We start from the raw sequence: 22,315 nt of genomic DNA, 5'->3' as shown, positions 1-22,315 counted from the left end.
AAAATAAAGGCCAGAGTCACCTTGTGACTATACCATAAAACGCCGCTATTTAGGGGGCATATAACGGGACTTCAGCGGGTGCAGTGTTGAAGCAGGCTTCAAGGCTGTAACAACAAGCTTTGGTCTGCATGACCTGAAGCCAGCCCACAGAAGTGAAACACAGGAAGGCGGGGAGTGACTGGAAGGGAACCAACGTTGGAGAAGTGGCTAAATCAGGGGTCTCCAACCTTGGCAACTTTAAGCCTGGTGGACTTCAACTCCCAGAATTCCCCAGCCAGCTTTGCTGGCTGGGGGATTCTGAGAGTTGAAGTCCGCCAGGCTTAAAGTTACCAAGGTTGGAGACCCCTGGACTAGATGACAGTCCCATCCCGTTTCCTCCTCTTCTCAGCCACAAACACAAGCCCTGTGAAATCCCACAAGCAGATCATCTGGCGTAAAGGTCTACCTCGAGATAAATGCACGCTTCCTCAAACAAGTTGGAGGTGGAGATCAAGGGTATCCAGAGTGGGCAACTTTTAAGACTTGGAGACTTCAAACTCCCAGAATTCCCGAGCCAGCCCGGGGAATTCTGGGAGTTGAAGCCCACAAGTCTTAAAAGTTTTCAAGGTGGGACACTCCTGGTGGGGATGGCTCTAATTTGGAAGCGGAAATCCATTTTACTGCCATCCCGGCAAAAGCAGATTCACATTTGAGCCAGGGATGAAACGAATCGCCTCGCTGGGCGGCCGGATTTTCCCCTCCAGCTTGCAACAGGGACGGTACACAACTTTCCCTTTTTTCCTTCCTTCCTTCCCTCCTTCCTCGGGTGCGCTCATTTCAGCCTTATGCTTGGACACTCCCCTCCCCTTTTTGATAGATAGATAGATAGATAGATAGATAGATAGATAGATAGATAGATAGATAGATAGATAGATAGATAGATAGATAGATAGATAGATATCTTTAATTCCGATGGCTTTATTGCTGACTTTTTATATTAAAAAATTCTGCTTTTGACTTAGTCGGCCTTATTGACTAACGCCGAGAAGCGCTATTCAGAACAAACGCATCCCGAGGACTTTGCCGTCTCATTGCTCCGAAATCTTTGGAGCAGAACATCTGAAAACCCCGCCCCACCATCTGCCTCCAAAATCAAATCCTGGCGAGTCAGCCGGTCCTTTCCCAATCTTTGCACGTAAAAATCGTCCGATGCTCCCCGAGCAGGCATATTCCCACCCTGATGCCATTAGCCCCGTTTGCTCGGCGGGCAGGTCAGCTGAAGCGACCCGGGAGCTAAAACCGACGTTACCGCATCTGCTTTCCGGCCCCGCATTCAGCAATTCCCTTCGCTCCACCCTTTCCCCGCCTCTCTTCGGCTCCTTGGTTTAGGCAGAGGACTCGCAGCGAGGCATTGTGGGAAACTCCCAGTCGCTTCCACCGCCCTCTCCCGTCCATCCGTTCCTCCTTTCTGCGGAGCATCTGGCTTGCGAGGTGTGACATCAGCAGCCGGGAGCCCAAGGTGGGAGTGAAGGTATGGACGGCTTTTCTTCTGGCTTTTCTCAAACGCGATAAGACTCTCAAACTGTAATGGAATATTATTTCCAAGGTGCCGTGGGAGGAGAATCGGGATTGGGAATGGTTTTTGCACGCCGGAGAACCGAGCAAGGGCTCCGGCGGTGTTTGTGAAAGGGTGCAAGGCTCAAAGATGGGGAAGACATCAGGGCTGCAAAACTCCGAAGGGCAGTTAGATGATAGCAAATATTTAAGATCTTTTTTTTAAAAAAAATCTCTTTGCTGCCCTCTAGCAATGGTCTGGGATTTTGCGGCCTATCTGTGCTAGCCCTTCTCTTAAGGAGAGGTCACTGGACCTCTGCTGCTATGACAAAAGCATTTTGATTACAGCAGGAGTGTCAGTCATCGAGGGGCCGTTAACCCCATCCTGGCACCTGATTAAAATGAAGATTGTGTCTCTGGATACTGTGTCCTACTGTCTGTCTTGAAGGTCAGATTATGGGTGTAAGCAAGCACAGAAGCCAGAGATGAACAAGCTAACCTTAGGCTTCAATGGCTGAAAAGCATCATGTGCTTTTGCATTAGTCATTCGCAGATAGGACTAATTCTGCATAATGGTTTCCCTGGGTGCTCAGGAATATTTCGTCCTATAATTGTTTTCCCTTTGGAAAATGTTATTACCTACAGATGCTACATATCTGGTTCCAAGAAATAGAAGGCCAACTAAAGAGTACTGTCATAGTCCAGAAACATATACCTAGGCTTAATTAGGAATGGGACAGGCAGAAATTTAGGATCTTGGCAGACAACTTCAAAGAGGGGAAAAGCACCTTTTACAATGAAGGTCTGTCTCAGCATATAGGAACTCTCTTCAGATTTTAAGGAGCATTCTGAATAATAGGGCATTTTGTTGCAATTTTGTTGTGACTGATTTTTTTTTTAATTTTCTGTTTGTTGTGATGAAGGCTGAAGGCTGGTTTGTACAGAAAATGTAATTACTTACATCCTATCAAAAGTAAACTTCTTCATTTGGAATTAAAATCTAAGAACTGTGTTCTTTCCCCATCTATATACAGACACACACACAAACATACTTTCTGCTAGAAAAAATGGCATTATCAAAACTTTTTTCCCCCAAAATTACAGTTGAGTTTATTAGAAAAAGGAAAAAAGCCTAATAACTAAGAAATAGCTATGCTTTGCTGCTTTCTAAAAATGAATTTACTAATTAGTTGTAGGTAGTATCTGTGGGTAAATGCTCTTTAATACTTATTTAATATCTGCTATCATTTTAACCACTTCTACCTTGATCACTCTTGTATTGCTTAAAATTCCCAAGGAAAAAAATTGAATTCAATATCAGTTTTTGGGATTTGGGCTCCAGAAAAGCTTAGCTTTCTTTTCAACCTTCATACAAGAAATGGATGCTTTTCCAGTGGTATCTTGCCTGAGAAGGCCGAAGAACAGTGCTCAGAGCTGTTTGGATTAGAGCTGCATTAAAAAATATCAGTAATAAATAAGCAAATAAATATTTTTTCACAAACTACAGCTGCTGTAGTTTTGTTTATAACTAAATGTTGAGAAATCTATGCATTTGGAAAGTTTTTATTTAACAGAGCATAAGAACATGTGCTTAGACTAAAATTTCTGCTACAGACCCTTTCTTTAGGAGGGCTGTGATTTCTTTGAGATTGAAATAGAATTCCAGTACAATACACTGGATGTTCCTCTTGGTTTCCAAACTATACATATATACCCAGTACAGTCAAGAAAATAGTTTCATCCCAAATCCACAACCTGGTCAATAAAAAAGTGCACTCAAGTTCCTTTCATTTGATGTACATGGAACATAGATTTTAATTTGGGGGAGGGAGTATCTAATTTTCACAGGATAGTTTTTGGATTTTCTATTGGACAGCTTTATTTCATAATTATGTGAATAAGGTACTAGATTATTCTTTTCTATGACTGTGGTTTGCATTCAATGTTGTAATTTATTTTGCAGAGGGTACCAAAGATTGGACTATTCACCTTTTTCCCCCACCTCTCATGGGTGATGCTTTTGGAGTGATTAAGAAATACATGGATTGAAATCAGCTGGTTTCTCTGGAGGCCTTCCTCATGATTAGCTAGTTGGAACCTGTTCTCACATCTGGAGGATGCTTTGAAATCTCCTTGCTATAGGTGCGGCTTGGAAATGTCACGACTCATATAGAAGCCAGGCATTCTTTGGCAGCAGCTTCCCTTTGCCACCACCCACCTTCCTGGCATTCTGCCACTACCATCCCTGGCAAGCTTAATTGCTCTAGCATTCAGTTCTTTTTAGCCAGATTGTTGACTGAAAGCTCACTGCAACAGGAAGACAATTTTGCTCTCCTTGTTTTTTCCTCTTGTTTCTTGATCATTTGAGAATAAATCATCCATCTCAGAAAGCATCTGGTGCTAAGTAGCTTAGAGATGAACAATTTCCACTACATGCCTCGCGGTTTCCACAGGGGAATGGGGCAGGAAAAGGCTGTTGAATCTAGGCCCTCCCACTGATTGTGTGCTATTATTTGTTAAAGGTCGTTGCTTCAAGCTGAGTCAGGATCTTTCTCTGCAGTGGCTTCTTGAATTTCCAGTGCGACACAGTAGCTTTGGACTGGTGCCTATGAAAGATATCTTGTGAGATCCTGCCCAGTCTTTGCTTTCACCTGACAGAGTGAACAGAGGAATTTCTGGTGACATCTGGGCCACTGCATTGTTTGGAATTTAGTCAGATGGAAACAGAAGAAGCTAGTTACTAGAAATATTGATGAGGGAGGGAAAGCTATCACTCTGCAGAGTTACTGTTCAGTGTCACAACACTGAAGGCTTTGTTCTTTCTTTATGGTGCTCTGAATTCCTGAATTTAACAAAGGAATTCCCCCCTCTAAAATGTCATTATAGTGGCTGATAGAATTCTAAACTATAGATTCCATAATCAACTTTGTCACACCTGGAATGTTAATACAGTAGTAGCTTTCTGCATTTAAACTGTGCCTCTCTCTGTACAATGTTTAGGAGATAGTTAAACATTAACCCCAAATAACAGCATGAGGTAAATCTACTTAAATGGGTAGTGAAAATTACTTTGTTGCAAGCAATACAACTCAGGGGAGATCAGCACCCATTTGACTCTTGTATTCCTCTATACACTATATAGTATACTACTACTTCTTGCTCTTTCACTTGTAGCTAAGAGAGAATATAAGAGTATTGGCATCCTAAAGCATCAACAGTCTTATTGAGTGGTATTTATTGCATATCTTCTTTTCACACAAATTGTAATTTTAACATGCAGTGGCTCAACCTGCCAAGATATTAATCTATGAGCCAAAGGCTGGACCTTGAGACAAGATTTCTATATATAAATGAGTTCTTGATTGTGAATTGGCTAGAAGGAATACATGCAGTTCAGGGAAGGATATGAAAATAGGAACCATTGGCATTCAACTTCCATCTGACCAAACCAAAGGCATTTCTCAGCTGTTTGGTAACTTAAGAAACTAAGGACGGCCACAAAATCATAATAGGCTGGGTTTGCACAAGTTTCTTATGTTGTAAACCTATCATTTGTAAATTATAATGGCTGAATGCAGTGGCACATTAGGCCAAAATCAAACCAGCAATATTACAGCTTAATACATGATCCTCACTCTGTCAAGGACCTTGGAGTACTCATTTCTAAAAATCTAAGCGCCAGAGTCCATTGTAACAACATTGCAAAAGAGGCACTAAGAGATGTTAACCTAATCTTGCGTAGCTTCTTCTCTGGTAATATTGTACTACTAACTAGAGCATACAAAACATTTGCTAGACCAATTCTTGAATACAGCTCATCTGTCTGGAACCCACACTGCATATCGGACATAAATACGATCGAGAGAGTCCAGAGATATTTTACGGAAAAGAGTCCTCCACTCCTCTACCCGCAATAAAATACCTTATTCCATCAGACTTCAAATTTTAGGTTTAGACAACTTAGAACTATGCCGACTTCAGTCTGACCTAAGCATAATACATAAAATTATCTACCACAATGTCCTACCTGTCAATGACTACTTCAGCTTCAACCATAACAATACATGAGCAAATAATAGACACAAACTCAAGGTAAACCACTCCAAACTTGATTGCAGAAAATATGACTTCAGTAACAGAATGGTCAATGCCTGGAATGCCCTACCTGACTCTGTAGTTTCTTCCCCAAACCCCAAAACTTTAAGCTTAAACTGTCTACTGTTGACCTCACCCCATTTCTAAGGGGTCTGTAAGGGGCGTGCATAAGTACACCTGCATGCCTACTGTCCCTGTCCTAATATCCTTTTCACTTAATCTTTTCATGTATCCAAATTACGTTTATACTTTTACCTGTTATCTTATATATGATTTTTTTTAAATTTGCATTTATATCCTGCCCTTCTCCGAAGACTCAGGGTGGCTTACACTATGTCAAGCAATAGTCTTCATCCATTTGTATATTATATACAAAGTCAACTTATTGCCCCCAACAATCTGGGTCCTCATTTTACCTACCTTATAAAGGATGGAAGGCTGAGTCAACCTTGGGCCTGGTGGGACTTGAACCTGCAGTAATTGCAAGCAGCTGCTATTAATAACAGACTGTCTTAGCAGTCTGAGCCACCAGAGGATTGACAAATAAATAAATAAAATAAAATACAATGAGTGAATTCAGCCAGAATTCAGATCAACCCTTTTCAATATGGTGTCCTTTATACTGGCCATGCTTACTGAAGTTGATGGGAGTGAAGTCCTACATATCTGAGCGCCAGAGTCCATTGTAACAACATTGCAAAAGAGGCACTAAGAGATGTTAACCTAATCTTGCGTAGCTTCTTCTCTGGTAATATTGTACTACTAACTAGAGCATACAAAACATTTGCTAGACCAATTCTTGAATACAGCTCATCTGTCTGGAACCCACACTGCATATCGGACATAAATACGATCGAGAGAGTCCAGAGATAATTTACGGAAAAGAGTCCTCCACCTCTACCCGCAATAAAATACCTTATTCCATCAGACTTCAAATTTTAGGTTTAGACAACTTAGAACTATGCCGACTTCAGTCTGACCTAAGCATAATACATAAAATTATCTACCACAATGTCCTACCTGTCAATGACTACTTCAGCTTCAACCATAACAATAAATGAGCAAATAATAGATACAAACTCAAGGTAAACCACTCCAAACTTGATTGCAGAAAATATGACTTCAGTAACAGAATGGTCAATGCCTGGAATGCCCTACCTGACTCTGTAGTTTCTTCCCCAAACCCCAAAACTTTAAGCTTAAACTGTCTACTGTTGACCTCACCCCATTTCTAAGGGGTCTGTAAGGGGCGTGCATAAGTACACCTGCATGCCTACTGTCCCTGTCCTAATATCCTTTTCACTTAATCTTTTCATGTATCCAAATTACGTTTATACTTTTACCTGTTATCTTATATATGATTTTTTTTAAATTTGCATTTATATCCTGCCCTTCTCCGAAGACTCAGGGTGGCTTACACTATGTCAAGCAATAGTCTTCATCCATTTGTATATTATATACAAAGTCAACTTATTGCCCCCAACAATCTGGGTCCTCATTTTACCTACCTTATAAAGGATGGAAGGCTGAGTCAACCTTGGGCCTGGTGGGACTTGAACCTGCAGTAATTGCAAGCAGCTGCTATTAATAACAGACTGTCTTAGCAGTCTGAGCCACCAGAGGATTGACAAATAAATAAATAAAATAAAATACAATGAGTGAATTCAGCCAGAATTCAGATCAACCCTTTTCAATATGGTGTCCTTTATACTGGCCATGCTTACTGAAGTTGATGGGAGTGAAGTCCTACATATCTGAGCCTACGCATCAGATTAGGGAAGGCTGCTATGTAAACAGACTCGGGCTAGATTTTTATTAGTTTAGGTCACTTAGTATCAAGAACCACCTCATCCCACTGAGGCCATATTGATACAGCTGCATAGTTGTTCCCCTCCCACCAAGAAAGCAGCAGGAAATGCATGCCACACTATTTCTTGCTATCCTCAAGGCAACCCTTTCTGTGTGCCTGGGACAAGCGTGTGCTGTACATCTGTCCACACAAATTTAAAGTGCAAAATTCAAAGCCATGAATGGTGGTGGTTCCCTGGGCTGAAATGCTACATGAAAAGGCACATTCAGTTGGCATGTACAATGCTGTGGCCATATGGTATATTTTTAAATGTTACTTCTGTGCAGTAAAGACCAACTTAACCTTTAGTTTGTTTCAGTCATTCTTGAAACTATGGATTAACTCGTCAACTGTCTGATATAATGACCCACAAGGTGGCAGTAATAAAAATAGGGCTTTTTTAGTAGCTTTCAGCCACTATGGGGAAAAAAAACAGAACAGTGATCATAAGCCAGTAGGGAAATGCCAGTGGAAAGTTAGCATTGGAGAAATGGATTGAACTGTGGGAGATTTAAACCATTTTAAGAGGATAAGCATGAGCCGTGGTGGCACATTGCTTAGAATGCAGTAATGCAAGTTATTTCTGCTGGCTGCTAGCTGCTAGCTGCCGGCTGCCTGCAATTTGGCAGTTCAAATCTCACCAGGCTCAAGGTTGACTCAGCCTTCCATCCTTCCAAAGTGGGTAAAAGGAGGAGCCAGATTATTGGGGGCAATATGCTGATTCTGTAAAACTGCTTAGAGAGGGCTGTAAAGCACTATGAAACGGTATATTAGCCTAAGTGCTATTTTTATTGCTATAACAGGAGAAGAGAAAGCCAGGAGCATTCACTGTTTTCTAGAGTCATTGGAAAGGAATTCCCTGCCTAGAATAGACCTTTCACTATTTCATGCACTAATCAGGCTTAGGTCAGTCAGTTTTAAGGTTTTGCACTTTCTAGGTCAACCAGTTGCCCAACCTATGTAAAAATAAATGGCTTGGAAGCTGAAGTTCCTGTCTCCAAAACAGATTGAGGGATGAGCAAAGAAGCCTGGATTCAGACTGAAAGGGATGGTCCTGTTCTGACCTAGGCTTCTTGAGACAGTAAAAAGCACACGATTACTCTTTTTATTTCAACAGCTGTGAATTATGTTCATTCACAGCCCGTAATGAATCACAAATAGTTTGTAAAGAGTCCGACAGAAGTCTGCCACAGTCCTTTGGGATAAGTCTGAAAAGCACCCACCTTTATCTTCCTTGACATGCTGCCAAAGACCTAATTGACAATTAGCTTTGCAAGGCCACACGGAGCTCAGAGTCAAAATGGAGCTTCAGAATTTAAATTGACCAGAATGAACAGAGTTGCTTCCTGCAAAGGCTCACGTGCCTTTGTTCCTCCTTTATGTGTTATGAGAGGGGCCAATCATCTCCAAGCCCTACTCCCGAGTCGTCCCTTTTATCTTAACTGTTCTTGCCATCTGGCAGCTCTGTGCATGTGCGCACTGGGAACAGGCTGCCCCTGTTCATCTGCCTCGCTGATGTCCAACTCTGGAGGCTCCGGAGGCAGCATATAACTCCCAAATGGCCCTGGCCCCTTCTCTGCCTCTGACGCAGAGCCCTCGTCTGAGCCTTCCCCAGACTCCAGGACTGGCCTATGTTCCTCCCCAACCTCCTCGCTGTCCAACTCTGCTGCCAGCTCCACCGGTCGGCGGCAGACCACAACAGGTCCCATAGAAAGTGACTGGAGCCAGAATATTGCAGGGACAAAGCACATTGTTTCACCCCATCTCTACAATGCACATCAACCCACCATAATAACATTGCTTGAAATGGGATATTGGAGAAAACACCACTCACAGAACCTGGCACATTCACCTCTCCTCTGGCTGCCCCAGTTGGGGGACAATCTGGAGACAGGATGCAAGTAGAGATATGTGGACATGTCCTTGGGATGTCATCCTCCTTAGGCAAAATGGGTGGGTGATTTGGCCCAGGACCTCTGTGTATCTCTTTGAAATTTTATTTCTGAATTGAAAGTAAGACAGTGTTTTAAGATTAAATCCTATACCCCATGTATTTAAGTACCACTACCAAGTTTTATTTACATATAATTTTATTTGCATGTTTGTTTATTTCTTGGAATTCAGAGGATGCATTTCCAGTGCAGTAGAAATTTAGAAAGGAATTATGTCTGCGAAATAAACCTGCTATTTTCCCTCTGGGCTAGAGTTCCAGAGAATGAAAGAAAATATTTTAGATTGATAAAGACAGAGCAAAATCTGGGGCAGCTGTGAGTCACTGCACTTATTTATGCAATATTTTCATCTGAAACTTTTCTTGACCTTAACTGTGCTTGTCAAGTGTGCCAGTGATCCCCCCTCTTGGCTTCACTTTCTTGCTCTTGCACTACCATTTCAGTGGAGCTTTTTTATTGTGGGACGTAATATGACTCACAGGGGTTTGACTTCCCCTTTCTGCTTTTTAGTTTCCATGGCATAATTTTTATGTCCTGTTCCTCAAAGTCAGCGGGTTTGTGACTGAGTTCATACTTCAAAGTAAACCATGGCTCACCTAAAGCAACCAAATCACTTTGAAGATTCAACACAGGTATGCAAACAAGAGAGTGGACACTGGGCTCCCAGGAAAGCATTGGCAGCTTGTTGGGCAACCCTTGGTAAAAGCAGAGCCACAGCTTATATACAGCTTTAGCCTATTACATTTCTAAGACAAAGGCAAACACAGTATAAATTACAGCAGGACATTGCAGTGTTTTAGGTAAACCCATCTAGATGGTCTGCTCATTACTTATCCTGTCTTACTAGGTCACGGGGTAGCTATACTATCTTTGAGATACAGTCAGGGAATATAAACAATTCGGTTAACTGGGCCACAGGTCCTTGACTGATGCCTCCTACCGCCACTCAGGATCAGTTCAGCTTGCTGGGAATGTTTTATTACAACACTTTAAGTAGCTTACATATATGGGGGGTGGGGAATGGAATGGATAGAGCTGGAAGGACCTTGGAGGTCTTCTAGTCCATCTCCCTGCTCAAGCAGGAGAACCTATACAATTTCAGACAAGTGACTGTCCACTCTCTTCTTAAAAACATCCAGTGTTGGAGCGCCCACGATTTCTGAAGGCAAGCTGTTCCATTGGTTAATTGTCCTCACTGTTAGGAAGTTTCTTCTTAATTCCAAGTTGCTTCTCTCTTTTATTAGTGTCCAACCATTATTTCTTGTCCAGCCCTTCGATGCTTTGGAGAACAATTTGACCCCCTCTTCTTTCTGGCAGCCCCTCAAATATTGGAATACTGCTATCATGTCACCCCTAATTTTTCTTTTCTCTAGACTAGCCAAACCCAAATCCTGCAGCCATTCTTCATATGTTTTAGTCCCCAGCCCTTTGATCATTTTAGTTGCTCTTCTCTGAACTTTTTCCAAAGTCTCAGCATCTTTTTTCTAGTATGGTGACCAGACTTGGTTGCAGTATTCCAGGTGTGGTTTTACTAGGGCTTTATAAAGCAGTAATAATACTTCACGTGATCTTGATTCTATGCCTCTGTTTAGACAACCCAGGGTCACATTAACTTTTTTGGCGGTGGCTGCATGCTGCTGGCTCATCAAGTAATCATCCATTAGGACTTCAAGGTCCCTCTCACAGTTACTGTTTTTGAGCCAGGTCTTACCTAATCTATACTTATACCTTCGTTTTTCCTGCCTAAAATTTTGCTTTTCTTCACATAAAATGTCATTTTGGTGGATAGGGCCCATTGTTCAAGTCTGTCAAGATCTTTTTGGATCCTGAGCTTTTCTTCTGGGGTGTTGCCTATTCCTGCCAGCATAGTGTCATCTGCAAATTTGATGAGTTCCCCTTCATTTCCCGCATGCATCCCACATGTGTGGATAGTTATCACTCATGCTTCAACAATAGTTTATAAGCTTTAGGTTTAAGCACCAGGATATATTTAATGTGATACCATTATCATGGTTTACAGATAAAAATTAAGTTGCCTATTTCTGCTGCATTTTCTTGTAATTTACATTATTTAGTTTTGGCTTGGCATAATGTCTGAATACAAACTGTGTTACTCTTTGCTGATTTTCTTTCTGCATTTTACAAGCGATGTGCTCCATCCTTTCATGGAACAGCGGATTATTTTATCAATGAATGAACTCAAACAATATTTTTTATTCTTGGTTACTGAGGGGATTTTTCCTGTTTGCATTTGACGTACCATGGATCTCAAGATGTACCAACTTGAGATCACTGAAAAATAGGATATCGAGATTGAATGCTTCCCCCAACATGATAGTTTTTCATCTGTGAGGAATTATTCTTTGGGCAAGACGGAGTATACTTTTACTGGGTAATCGCTTTTGGGAAAGACAAACAGGGAGCAGTTAGTTTTTCTGATTTAATTTTGTTCTGCAGAGCCAATATTTGGCATAATTAAGGAAAGAAGCTTTTTCCCCACACTGTCAGATTGAGTGGTTCAAGTAACTTCCATAGGGCCAGTACAGGCTGGGTTTCAGCATGTTTGGTCAAATTTAGAGGGCAAGGTTTCTGTCTTCTGAGGAGGCTGCTCCTTGTAGAAGCAATTGCTAAAATTTGACTATGGACTGTGTCATAATTCCAAAGGAGGGGAGATCATTTGGGAGAAGGAAAAACTAATGGTTTGAGAAATTAAACACATGATCAATGCTTAACTGAAAAAATACGTTTGCAAAAATATTTCTCCAGGTGCTGCCCAACTAAATGGGATCCTGAAGGCTGCTTCACTCATTATATAACTTCCGTACATGAAATATTTCCAATGTAAGCACAAATGTACATATAAGTTATGTGTGTTCTTTAACAACAATGCTGTCAAGGCCCTGTTCACATCACACACTTAATTGGATAATAAGGGGGTATAAATATCTTGAATCTAGCCCAGAGATAATTTTAGTTGCAAATTGTCCTCAATGGCTTGCAAAGCATCTCTAGGAATTCCTTCTCTATTTGCATATAGAAATCCCTCATAATGATATGAACAGCTGTGAAAAGTAGCAAAATGGGGAAGATATGGGCAAATGCTGTATAAACCCATCAGCAATTGCATTAATCTCAATTGACCCTTTGTGTTTTAAAACTGCTAGATCGGGATAAATGGAATTGACAGCCCCTATGAGCCCTGGAGGGGGATTTAGAAAATGGCTCTTCCCTAGACCAAGTTAATCAGAGAAAACTGAATCAGCTGGACAAGTGTGAAAATAGCCATTGTGTACATTTGAATCAATGGCATCATTGGAAAACGAAGAGGGTGGAGGTGCTTTTCACATTTCAGACTTTTTCTGGAAAGGTACTTGAATTATTCAAGGTACTTCTGAGCTTGAATTAAAAACTAAGGCTACACTTCATGTAAACTTAAAGGCCTAATATTTGGAAGCTATTGTGGAACTCTGCAGATGCATCATGGTTACTCCAGCAAAAAAGTTGGTGGGAGGAGTGGCCTGTTCACAACATGGATTTTCACAGGGACTACAGTCAGTTACAAAGTACCAATTTACCTGCACGTGACCTGTCATTTCCCGTCCTCTCCCATTGGCCAACATTTTCATTTTCTAACAAAGGTAATGGGACCCATTTGGGAAGAAATCCCATTCCAAAGAAATTCTGGGAAATAAAGGAGATGCTGAAGGCTGGCCCTTACGTTTATTTGAAGCATGTCATCTTCTGAGTTTTATAATTAAATTTCCTTTAAAACATGTAATAAGCAGTATGCAGGGATGTGGTGGTGGCTCTGGCTAAGACACTGAGCTTGTCGATCAGAAGGTCGGCAGTTCAGAGGTTCGAATCCCTAGTGCCACATAACGGAGTGAGCTCCCGTTACTTGTCCCAGCTTCTGCCAACCTAGCAGTTTGAAAGCACATAAAAAATACAAGTAGAAAAATAGGGACCACTTTGGTGGGGAGGTAACAGTGCTCCGTGTGCCTTCAGCGTTTAGTCAAGCCAGCCACATGACTGCAGAGACTTCTTCGGAAAGCACTGGCTCTTTGGCTTAGAAACGGAGATGAGCACCATCCCTACAGCCGGAAACGACTAGCACGGGTGTGTGTGGGAACCTTTACCTTTAAAGCCATATGCGAGAAAGAGCCAAGAGAGTTGTCACTGACCCTCTCACACTGATTTGATGTTATGCAATCAGTCAGTTGACCAATTGATCAAAAACTGACTTTTCCATTGGTAGGTTTACACAGTGGTCTCCATAGATGTAAGATTATACATTTTGATCCTGGCTGAAACTGGAATCTTGGTCAAACAAGCTGAGCTGAGAACATGGTTTGGTTTTGGATTAGTGTGTTCCAAGAATATAGGCAGTTGCAGCTAATTCAACAAAAGAAAATTAAAGCGATGGTTTAGCACCATGTGTGAATTAGGTCTGTATCTGCAGGGCTACATGCAGAGGCACCCAGTAGAAACCATGATGATGGTTTTGCATCATGAGCATCTCTTCTTCCATTATTGCAAAATCGTACAACATTTGTACATTATAATGCCTTTGACATTCTGGCTCTTCACCTGTACATTTCTACTGGATTATTTCTGGTGATGTACACCTTAACAGGCAATGATTTTTATTCTGATTTCATTGTCAGCTGTTTTACTTAATTAACTTTAAATGAAATTTAAATACAATAGATTATTTAATTTTAGTCAGAATTACCATACTAGCATTTCTAATACAGGTACTTGACTGTATTTATTGAAAAACATTTTTAGCAATGTTTCTGTAAACTTCACTATATTTAACAGTACAGTACATATTCATTTATGACAAATAAAAGGAGAGGAAAAGAGACCCAGGCAGGAAAACAGGAAAAGAATATAATAGGCATGCATAATGAACAGTTATAGCCATGTTGACTGAGCAGAGTTGGCAATAACTTGATTGCTTCCAAGCATGTGGAAGATTTCATTAGGTAAGATGTCAGAAAAGGAAAAAAGGAAAAGCAGAGCACAAGAAAGAAATAAGAAGCTCCCCAGAGCCAAATGTTTAAACCACGAAACCTTCAGCTCAGCATCGTCCTGAAGAAGGAATATCTAATTAGTGTTGCAGATTGTTAACTTCGGGTCATACCTAACCTCCAGGGGCAGAGAATCCTGAAAACACAAAGCCAATAGCAATTCTGCCATATCAGGTTTGCAACACTTCAGATGACCACTAGGTGGGTCAGTTTTACAGTTCTGATGTAGTAAGCCTAATCATTAATACATACCGGTATATAAAAGGATTTTCCTCATCAAGTAGAATGCATCCCATTTCTTTGCCATTTTGATGGATGAAGAGTTCTAGAAAACCTGAAAGCCTACATAGTCTTCTGTGACATTAAAAAAAATCCCAATAAAATTAATAACCTCTGATTTTTGATTTTCAGACTAAAAACACAGGAGATAGTTGGTCTGTTAGATGAAGTGCTTATACAAGTAATTGTACAACATACAGGACTAATAAATTTAATCTCCTTGATTCAATACTTAAATCCCCACAGCATTTTTTATTCTTGTCCTGGGTATGAAATGTTAGAACCCTAAAGAGGAACAGATTGGGGACAGCTAACATAATCAGTGAGTGGCTTCAACTTTCTCCTCAACTGTCAAACTGTCAAATCCATCTACTGTACCTTGTAAGCCATGGTTTATGGCTTAACTATAAATCTGCCCTTTGTGGCTTATTCAGCAAATCCTGGGTAGAAAGTATGACTGAATGTGATAAACCTAGCAGTATCTGCAAAAAAAAAGAAAACCCAACCAATTGTGATTTTTACGTTGCCTATGAATACCAAGATGCGGGAGCAGGTTGATTAAGTGATCAAAGGGATCAGTTTTCTAGTGCTTTATCGGATATTGAAATAATAATATTGTTTGATTTCAATTAAATCAAGTTGACAAATGGAATCTTAAACAAATCCTCAATTAATGGAGTCCAAAGTTCCTATCCTGTTTGACTTCTGCTATGTTAAGGAGTTGTGCCTGATATAACGCCCTGGTCAAAGATTGAAGCAACTTGAATTAAATACCAAAATGCAGGCTGAAAGTAGCTGTTTGGAACAGTGTATATCCCTGTTGTTAATCTAGTATATTTTAGAGAGAAAACAAGTATTGGACACAGAGGACAATATTTGTAGAAGAAATGTTTATTCACAACAAATCTATAAGAAAAATAGAATGAGTCATCCATTTGTTGCAGGGTAACTGCGTTTCAACAGTGGGATCAAAAATAAAAAAATGCTTCATTTCTATTCTTCTTGGAAAGGAAGGATTTATAAGAATAGGGATGAGATGAAGACTTGAATCACTGGGAGAGCTCTAGCCCTTTGAATGCAGAATAACATCCCCATCAAAGAAGAAGCTGGAATTGAATAGGGTCAATTGACATGATTTAAGGAAAAGCAGGGAAGAATTATTCTTCTTTGTGCTGAACAGGATTGCTCAGAGTTGGAAGGGACCTTGTAGGTCATCTAGTCCACACACACCCCTGCCAAGCAGGAGACCTTACACCATTTCGGACAAATGGCAGCCCAATCTCTTCTTGAAAGTCTCAAGTGATTCTCCTATATGTCCCTTGTGTCTCTTAACTAGGTGCTTCTTTGGCTGTACACATCTTTAAAAATAGTCTTCATGGTGAAGATAGCATTCCACTGGGTTTGTTTATTTTATTTTTTTTCCTTTTTAATTATCTGTTTTGTAAGCTCTGCTTTTTCCTTTTTGCAGGAAGTTTAATAGAACTCAATGGCAAAAGTGAATATTATTGCAGAATACTAAATAAAAGGAAACAGGGTATGGCTGGCTTTGCAAGCCCTGTTTTATGAGTTCTCTCGTCAGTACTGGATGTTGAAGCAGTGGAGAACAAGTGTGAATTGCTTGCCAGTCAATCTGAAACATGGAAAGAGATTGACCAAAAGAGGAATCATGGCAGGTGGAGGGAAGACAAGTTCTGTACCATAGTTAAAAATCCATTCCAGGTACCAGCTCTACTTCTTCCATAATTAAGAAATGCAGAGAGAAGTCAGTTGAACTTGATACAAAATAGAAATGGTTTAGTTTCATCTTTTGCCCAGGCACGGAGAAAAGTAGACTCCTTGGAAAATCAACCTTTGTACAGTTTAAATTGTGTTCTGTTATAGCTCTATAGAAAGAGTTTAACAAGCATTAAATTAGTTTTGGGTAGTCATTGGTGAGCCAATGATTCTGGCAGTTTGCGCTGTGATGATTGACATGTTATGCCCCAGAGCAGAGGTATCAAACTCACATCACGGTGTCGTCACATGACGTGTCGTGACTTTTCCCGCTTCGCTAAACTGGGCGTAGGCATGGCCAGCGCGTGATGCATTTGGCCTGTGGGCCGTAAGTTTGACACCCCTGCCCCAAAGACATGTTCATAGATTTTGGTGATTTTATTTACTCTAAGAACTTAATGATATGAACCACTATTTTTTCATCACGTGCAGTTGAATGCATGAACTGAACTGATGCTTAAAGACTACTGTATGTGAATGGTATTCACAAACATTTACCTGAACATGTAAGGAATTATTTCTACTGTTCAGTCATCCTAAAATACATTGATGGACCAAACTTAAGGCTTCTCTAGTTTTGCCTGAGTAAATCTTATCCTTTCAATTACAAAATTTGGTATTAAGTCATAGCCTTTTTTGTTTGGCTTTTAAACTAAATACAGGCTATTCTGAGCCCATTATAAACAATTTATTGATACAAACAGATTGCTAAAATGGAAAAAGGGATTGTAAGTATGCTTTGAAGTATACTATTTAGGCTGTGTGATTTTATCCATAATCTTTTGGCCTCATATTGCATTTTCTAAACAATCATCAAAACTCCCTATATTACATTTGCACTACTATTCTCTTTAAAATACCTGAACTTTAATACCTATTGTAAGTCAGAGAAATAAAGTTCCTTATATTATATTTGCACTACTATTCTCTTTAAAATACCTGAACTTTAATACCTATAGTAAGTCAGAGAAATAAAGTTCCCTATATTATATTTCCAATACTATTGTCTTTAAAATACCTGAATTTTAATACCTAAATCATAGAAATAATCTCAAAACAATAAAAAATCCTAGCCCTTCCTTTTTACAATACAATTCACTGAGTTATAAAAGCAAAGCAATTTTAGATTTAAAAAAATAATAATTTTTTTTGCTGTTCTGCAAAATAGACTTTAGTTTGTTAAACAAATTATGATGTGAAGCATATTAAAAGAGCATGCTAGAATATGCATTGAAAATGACCATTTCCAGGTTTTACTGCTTACTCAATAGATCAAAAGGAAAGAAGTTTATGGAAGAGTTGGTATTTATTTATTTATTTATTTATTTATTTAATCAAATACATATTAAATAATCTATAAGTATAAGCATGAAATGAATACATAAAATGAATACAACTAAAGGGCACATTAGGACAGGAATGGTAGGCACGCTGGTGCTCTTATGCACGCCCCTTACAGACCTCTTAGGAATGGGGTGAGGTCAACAGTAGACTTAGGTTAAAGTTTTGGGGATTTTGGGATGAGACCACGGAATCAGGTAGTGCATTCTAGGCATTAACAACTCTGTTACTGAAGTCATATTTTCTACAATCGAGATTGGAGCGGTTCACTTTAAGTTTGAATCTATTGTGTGCTCGTGTATTGTTGTGGTTGAAGCTGAAGTAGTCAGGAAGGACATTGTAGCAGATGATTTTATGAGTTATGCTCAGGTCATGCTGAAGGCGGTGTAGTTCTAAATGTTCTAAACCCAGAATTTCAAGTCTGGTGGCATAAGGTATTTTTTTGCGATCAGAGGAGTGGAGGACTCTTCTTGTGAAATATTTCTGGACACGTTCAATTGTATTAATGTCCGATATGCAGTGTGGGTTCCAGACAGATGAGCTGTAATCAAGAATTGGTCTAGCAAATGTTTTGTATGCTCTGGTTAGTAGTGTAATGTTGCCGGAGAAGAAGCAATGCAAGATTAGGTTTACAACTCTTAATGCCATTAGGTATGTAGGCATGTATACATTAGCTAGTTCATCTGCTGAACATCTCTATGTTCATATAGCATATTATACAAATAGAAAGCTAGAGTGATATGCTATCTATGTGTCAGCTCTCACTGACTACACAAATAGATTTTCTACAGGATCATCCAACATGATCTTTCAGATTTTCCAAATTTCCATCATCGTTGCAACTGAGTCTGTCCACCTTGCTACTGATCATCCTCTTCTTCTCTTTCTTCCCACCTTTCCCAACATTACAGACTTCTGTACAGACATAGAGCTGTGTCTTTGTATAAAGTGGATAAAAAATAACAACAACATCAAACATCCAGATCTACCTATCCCAGGTCCTTGATAAGGACTCGATAGGTAGACAAAAATGCCAAACCCAGTCTGAACATCTGGCTGATTGTGCAATGAATAGTAGTAGTAGTAGTAGTAGTAGTAGTAGTAGTAGTAGTAGTAATAATGATAATAATAATAATAATAATAATAATATGCTATTTCCCCAGTCTAGTTTCTCTCCCAGATATATGAATGTCTACTTTCCGAGTTCCCTATCAACATGACGATTGCTGAGAATTTTGAAAACCAAAATCTTACGTGCTTGAAGATACCCTAAGTTAAGGAAGCCTGGGATAGGAACTGACATGTTTATGGATCAGGAATATTATTTGTGAGCAATTTGCACTATTAGGTCCTCCTGAGCCATCAGAGTTTCAAAGCCCAGTGAAGAGCTTCTGTACGAGAAAACTCATTAATAGATCCAGCTACCACGGGGAGTTTCACATTTAAGGATTGTATGCTGCTTATCTCTTACCAATTCTCAATAACTGTCACTGGGAAGTGATTATCCACATTTTATTAGGTTCACGTTCCTGATCTGAAACTAGCAGTATAAAGACTTTGGAAACCTTATGGATTGATCATGGAGGTGCCCTCAAAGATTATGCAGAAGACTGAAGTGGAAGGCTCTAATTATGGTCCAGGGCTTGGAAAAAGAAGAGTGAATATTGTGCAAAGACATAATACTGTTAATGGGAAAAATGTTAAGTGTGTAACTCAGTTTGTTGTAACAGCAGCCGTATCACCATGAAGTTGCATAGCATAAAAATGCCATAGTACAAAGTGAAATAATGAAAAATCATGTCCAAATGCAAAGTGTGAATAGTGTTTCTTTATATGGGTTTTACTGTATATTCTGACCTATGTGTTTCTGCTTGATCTTGCAGGAATTATACTATGTTCAAGCAAGATATCCTTTGAGCAACACACCTTTTGGAGAGACAGAGCAGCAGCTATCCCAAGGTCCAGAAGTGAGAGGCAGGTCCTCTCTTTGGGCCAAAGGAAGAGAGCCATCTCAGCAGCCGGCTTCACATCCTTCTGCTTTGGTTTGTGCTGAGTATAGGTGATATTGCCACTCTCATGAGCAGAATGGAGTCTAAAGAAAGCACCCGAAGTGGAAACAAGACTGATACCAAGACTGCTAGCTCAGCAAAGTCTGAGAAACCTCATTCTGGGCCTACGGCAAGCACTGATAAGAAAGAAGCACCCAAGGAGCAGCCAGCTCCTGCTGCCACCACCCCTGCAAAAAAGGGGGCCACAGCACCCAGCGAGGCAGCCATGCTGAATGACCACAGCAACCTGAAGCCTACCGCAGTGCCAGGAGCCGAGCGGCCTGAGGCAACTGCCCATCCTGCCAACTCCGAGCATAAAGAGAACAGTGCAGAAGAGTCGCCAGGGAGCGCCATGTTTGAGAACATAAAGCCCCTGCTCATCTTCGGAGGGGCAGCAGTAGCTGCCATAGCTGTGATCATAGGAGTAGCCATCTTAGCTCGGAAAAAATAGGAAACCTAAGGAATACAGGGAACAGAATTTCCCCTGGGTTGTGTACTGTTCCTTTTGACATCAGTGCATGCAATCACTTCTATACATACTTATAAATATGCAGTATATAGCAAGAGAGAGATAAGTAGGTCTTGCTTAAGGTTAGTATGCCAGGGTCCTGAAAAAAACAACAACCAGATTTGTGTTTCCTGGTCAATAGATGCTATTTTGTGTTTTCTTTCCATAACTCCTCCCCATCCCACTTTTTGGTCAGCTGTAAACTTGGTTCCAGCGTCATTTTCAGAATCCTTTGCTTTTAGTTGGGCCATGGAAGAGCAGATGAAATAAACACTTTCTCTTGAAGAGGACTCATCTAGTATCCTGTATCCAGCTCACTGAAATACTTTCAAAGATGCATAAAAAAGGCAGCATTTTCACGAATCTGAAGACCACGTGATCCCATCCAGTATTTATCTATTTTGGTTCATTGTCAGAGCATCGAAGTATACTCTCACCCTAAATTACAAAGTTCTCTTCAGAATAGGAGAAGCTATCAGAGTTCAAGAAGCAAGCTTAGCCTACTGATATTACTAACTAAAGCCCAGAAGGCAACATCTTGGCTCACCATCTGTCACACAATGTCTACAAAGCACGGTACTAAATATAGTTTAGCCATTGATTGGAATAGCTTTGGAACATAGTAAAGTAGTCTTTCTCTACCATTTAAATGCATGTTAAATGCAATACTGGCTATGAATTGGCCAAGTACCCTTTGTAGAATTTAGATACCTTTTAAAAAGTTTTTTTTTTAAAAAAACAACCAGATATTTAAATCTAAATATTTATCTATTTAAAATTTTGGGAAGTTGAATCCATCTGTGCATATGGATTTTGAACAAATGCTGAAGCTTCTCCATATAAAGTTACATACCTGTTTGTGCTATGAAAGGGAGTCAAGAAAACCAACAAACACCAAAAGCGTAAGCGTGTATATTATATTTCATCTGGAATATGGATTTAAGAAAATCTGCATATGGAATAACTGCCCAAATGCAAGAATTTGAACCCAATGGATGATATTCATTTCAACATTTTATAGCTTTAATTCAAGATATACCAGAAGAATGATATAGGCCCCATGTATTTCATTGGAAATTATGCAAAGAAATAACAAAGACTGATTCACAGGAGCCATTTCCCCCCCCACAACATTTGAACTGTGATGCTGAAGATGAGAGGAAATTTCCTGATTTGAAATAGTCTTCTTGTGTTAGTGGTCTTCTTGAAATAATTAAAATCAGATGTGGGGCGGGGAGGGAAAACAGTTATTTGTCTTTGGTATGTATACTAAAGATACTTCCCTGACAGAAAAAATCTGGACACTGGAGCATTGGTTATAACGTAAGATGACTGAATGACCATCCCTTATTTAGTAGATTTTTTTCCTGCTTGGACCATGCCAGTGTGAAACGGGTGTGTGTGTGTGTGTATGAATTATACAACACACCTATACTAATTAGATCATGTTTAGTAAAAGATCGATATTTGTGGGGTGTGTGTGTGTGTGTGTGTGTGTGTGTATCATGCTTTCATCTCATCATGTTCAGAAACTAACCTATACACTAGATTTCTTTGTATATTTAGCCCTACTCACTTTAAAGTCACAAACTATAAATCCAAAAGTATAATAAAATGATAGTAATGCCTAGGCCAGTGTTTCTCAACCTTGGCGATTTTAAGATCTGTGTACCTCAACATGGCTGGTTGAGGGAGGATTCTGGGAGTTGAAGTCCATACATCTCAAGAGTTACCAAAATTGAGAAATACTGACCTAAGCAACAATTAATCATCTCTCTCTTGCATTTATGGCTGTGATCTTATAGGTTAGGTCTATAAGGGAATCATTCACTGGCAGTCATTGTTTAATATCATGATACTCCACTGTTCTGAATAATTTTTCAGAACCTGCCCACCCCCGGTCT

General features: G+C 40.0%; 1 protein-coding gene across 2 annotated transcripts; it reads left to right on the top strand.

Annotated features, from left to right (window-relative positions):
- The first annotated feature begins 1,355 nt into the window (after nucleotides 1-1,355).
- CEND1 (cell cycle exit and neuronal differentiation 1) lies at nucleotides 1,356-21,139 on the top strand. Of its 2 annotated transcripts, none has more exons than XM_058157180.1 (2): nucleotides 1,356-1,510; nucleotides 19,739-21,139. In XM_058157180.1, exon 2 carries the CDS (start codon nucleotides 19,932-19,934, stop codon nucleotides 20,352-20,354), a length of 423 nt encoding a protein of 140 aa, XP_058013163.1. In that variant the 5' UTR covers nucleotides 1,356-1,510; nucleotides 19,739-19,931; the 3' UTR covers nucleotides 20,355-21,139. The 2 variants fall into 2 exon arrangements, with proteins under 2 accessions (XP_058013163.1, XP_058013171.1); XM_058157188.1 differs by lacking the exon at nucleotides 1,356-1,510 and adding an exon at nucleotides 16,250-16,460.
- Nucleotides 21,140-22,315: the final 1,176 nt, after the last annotated feature.

This window comes from Ahaetulla prasina, chromosome 1, assembly GCF_028640845.1.
Source record: "Ahaetulla prasina isolate Xishuangbanna chromosome 1, ASM2864084v1, whole genome shotgun sequence".
NCBI lineage: Eukaryota > Metazoa > Chordata > Lepidosauria > Squamata > Colubridae > Ahaetulla > Ahaetulla prasina.
This window is presented reverse-complemented; position numbering and strand designations above follow the sequence as displayed.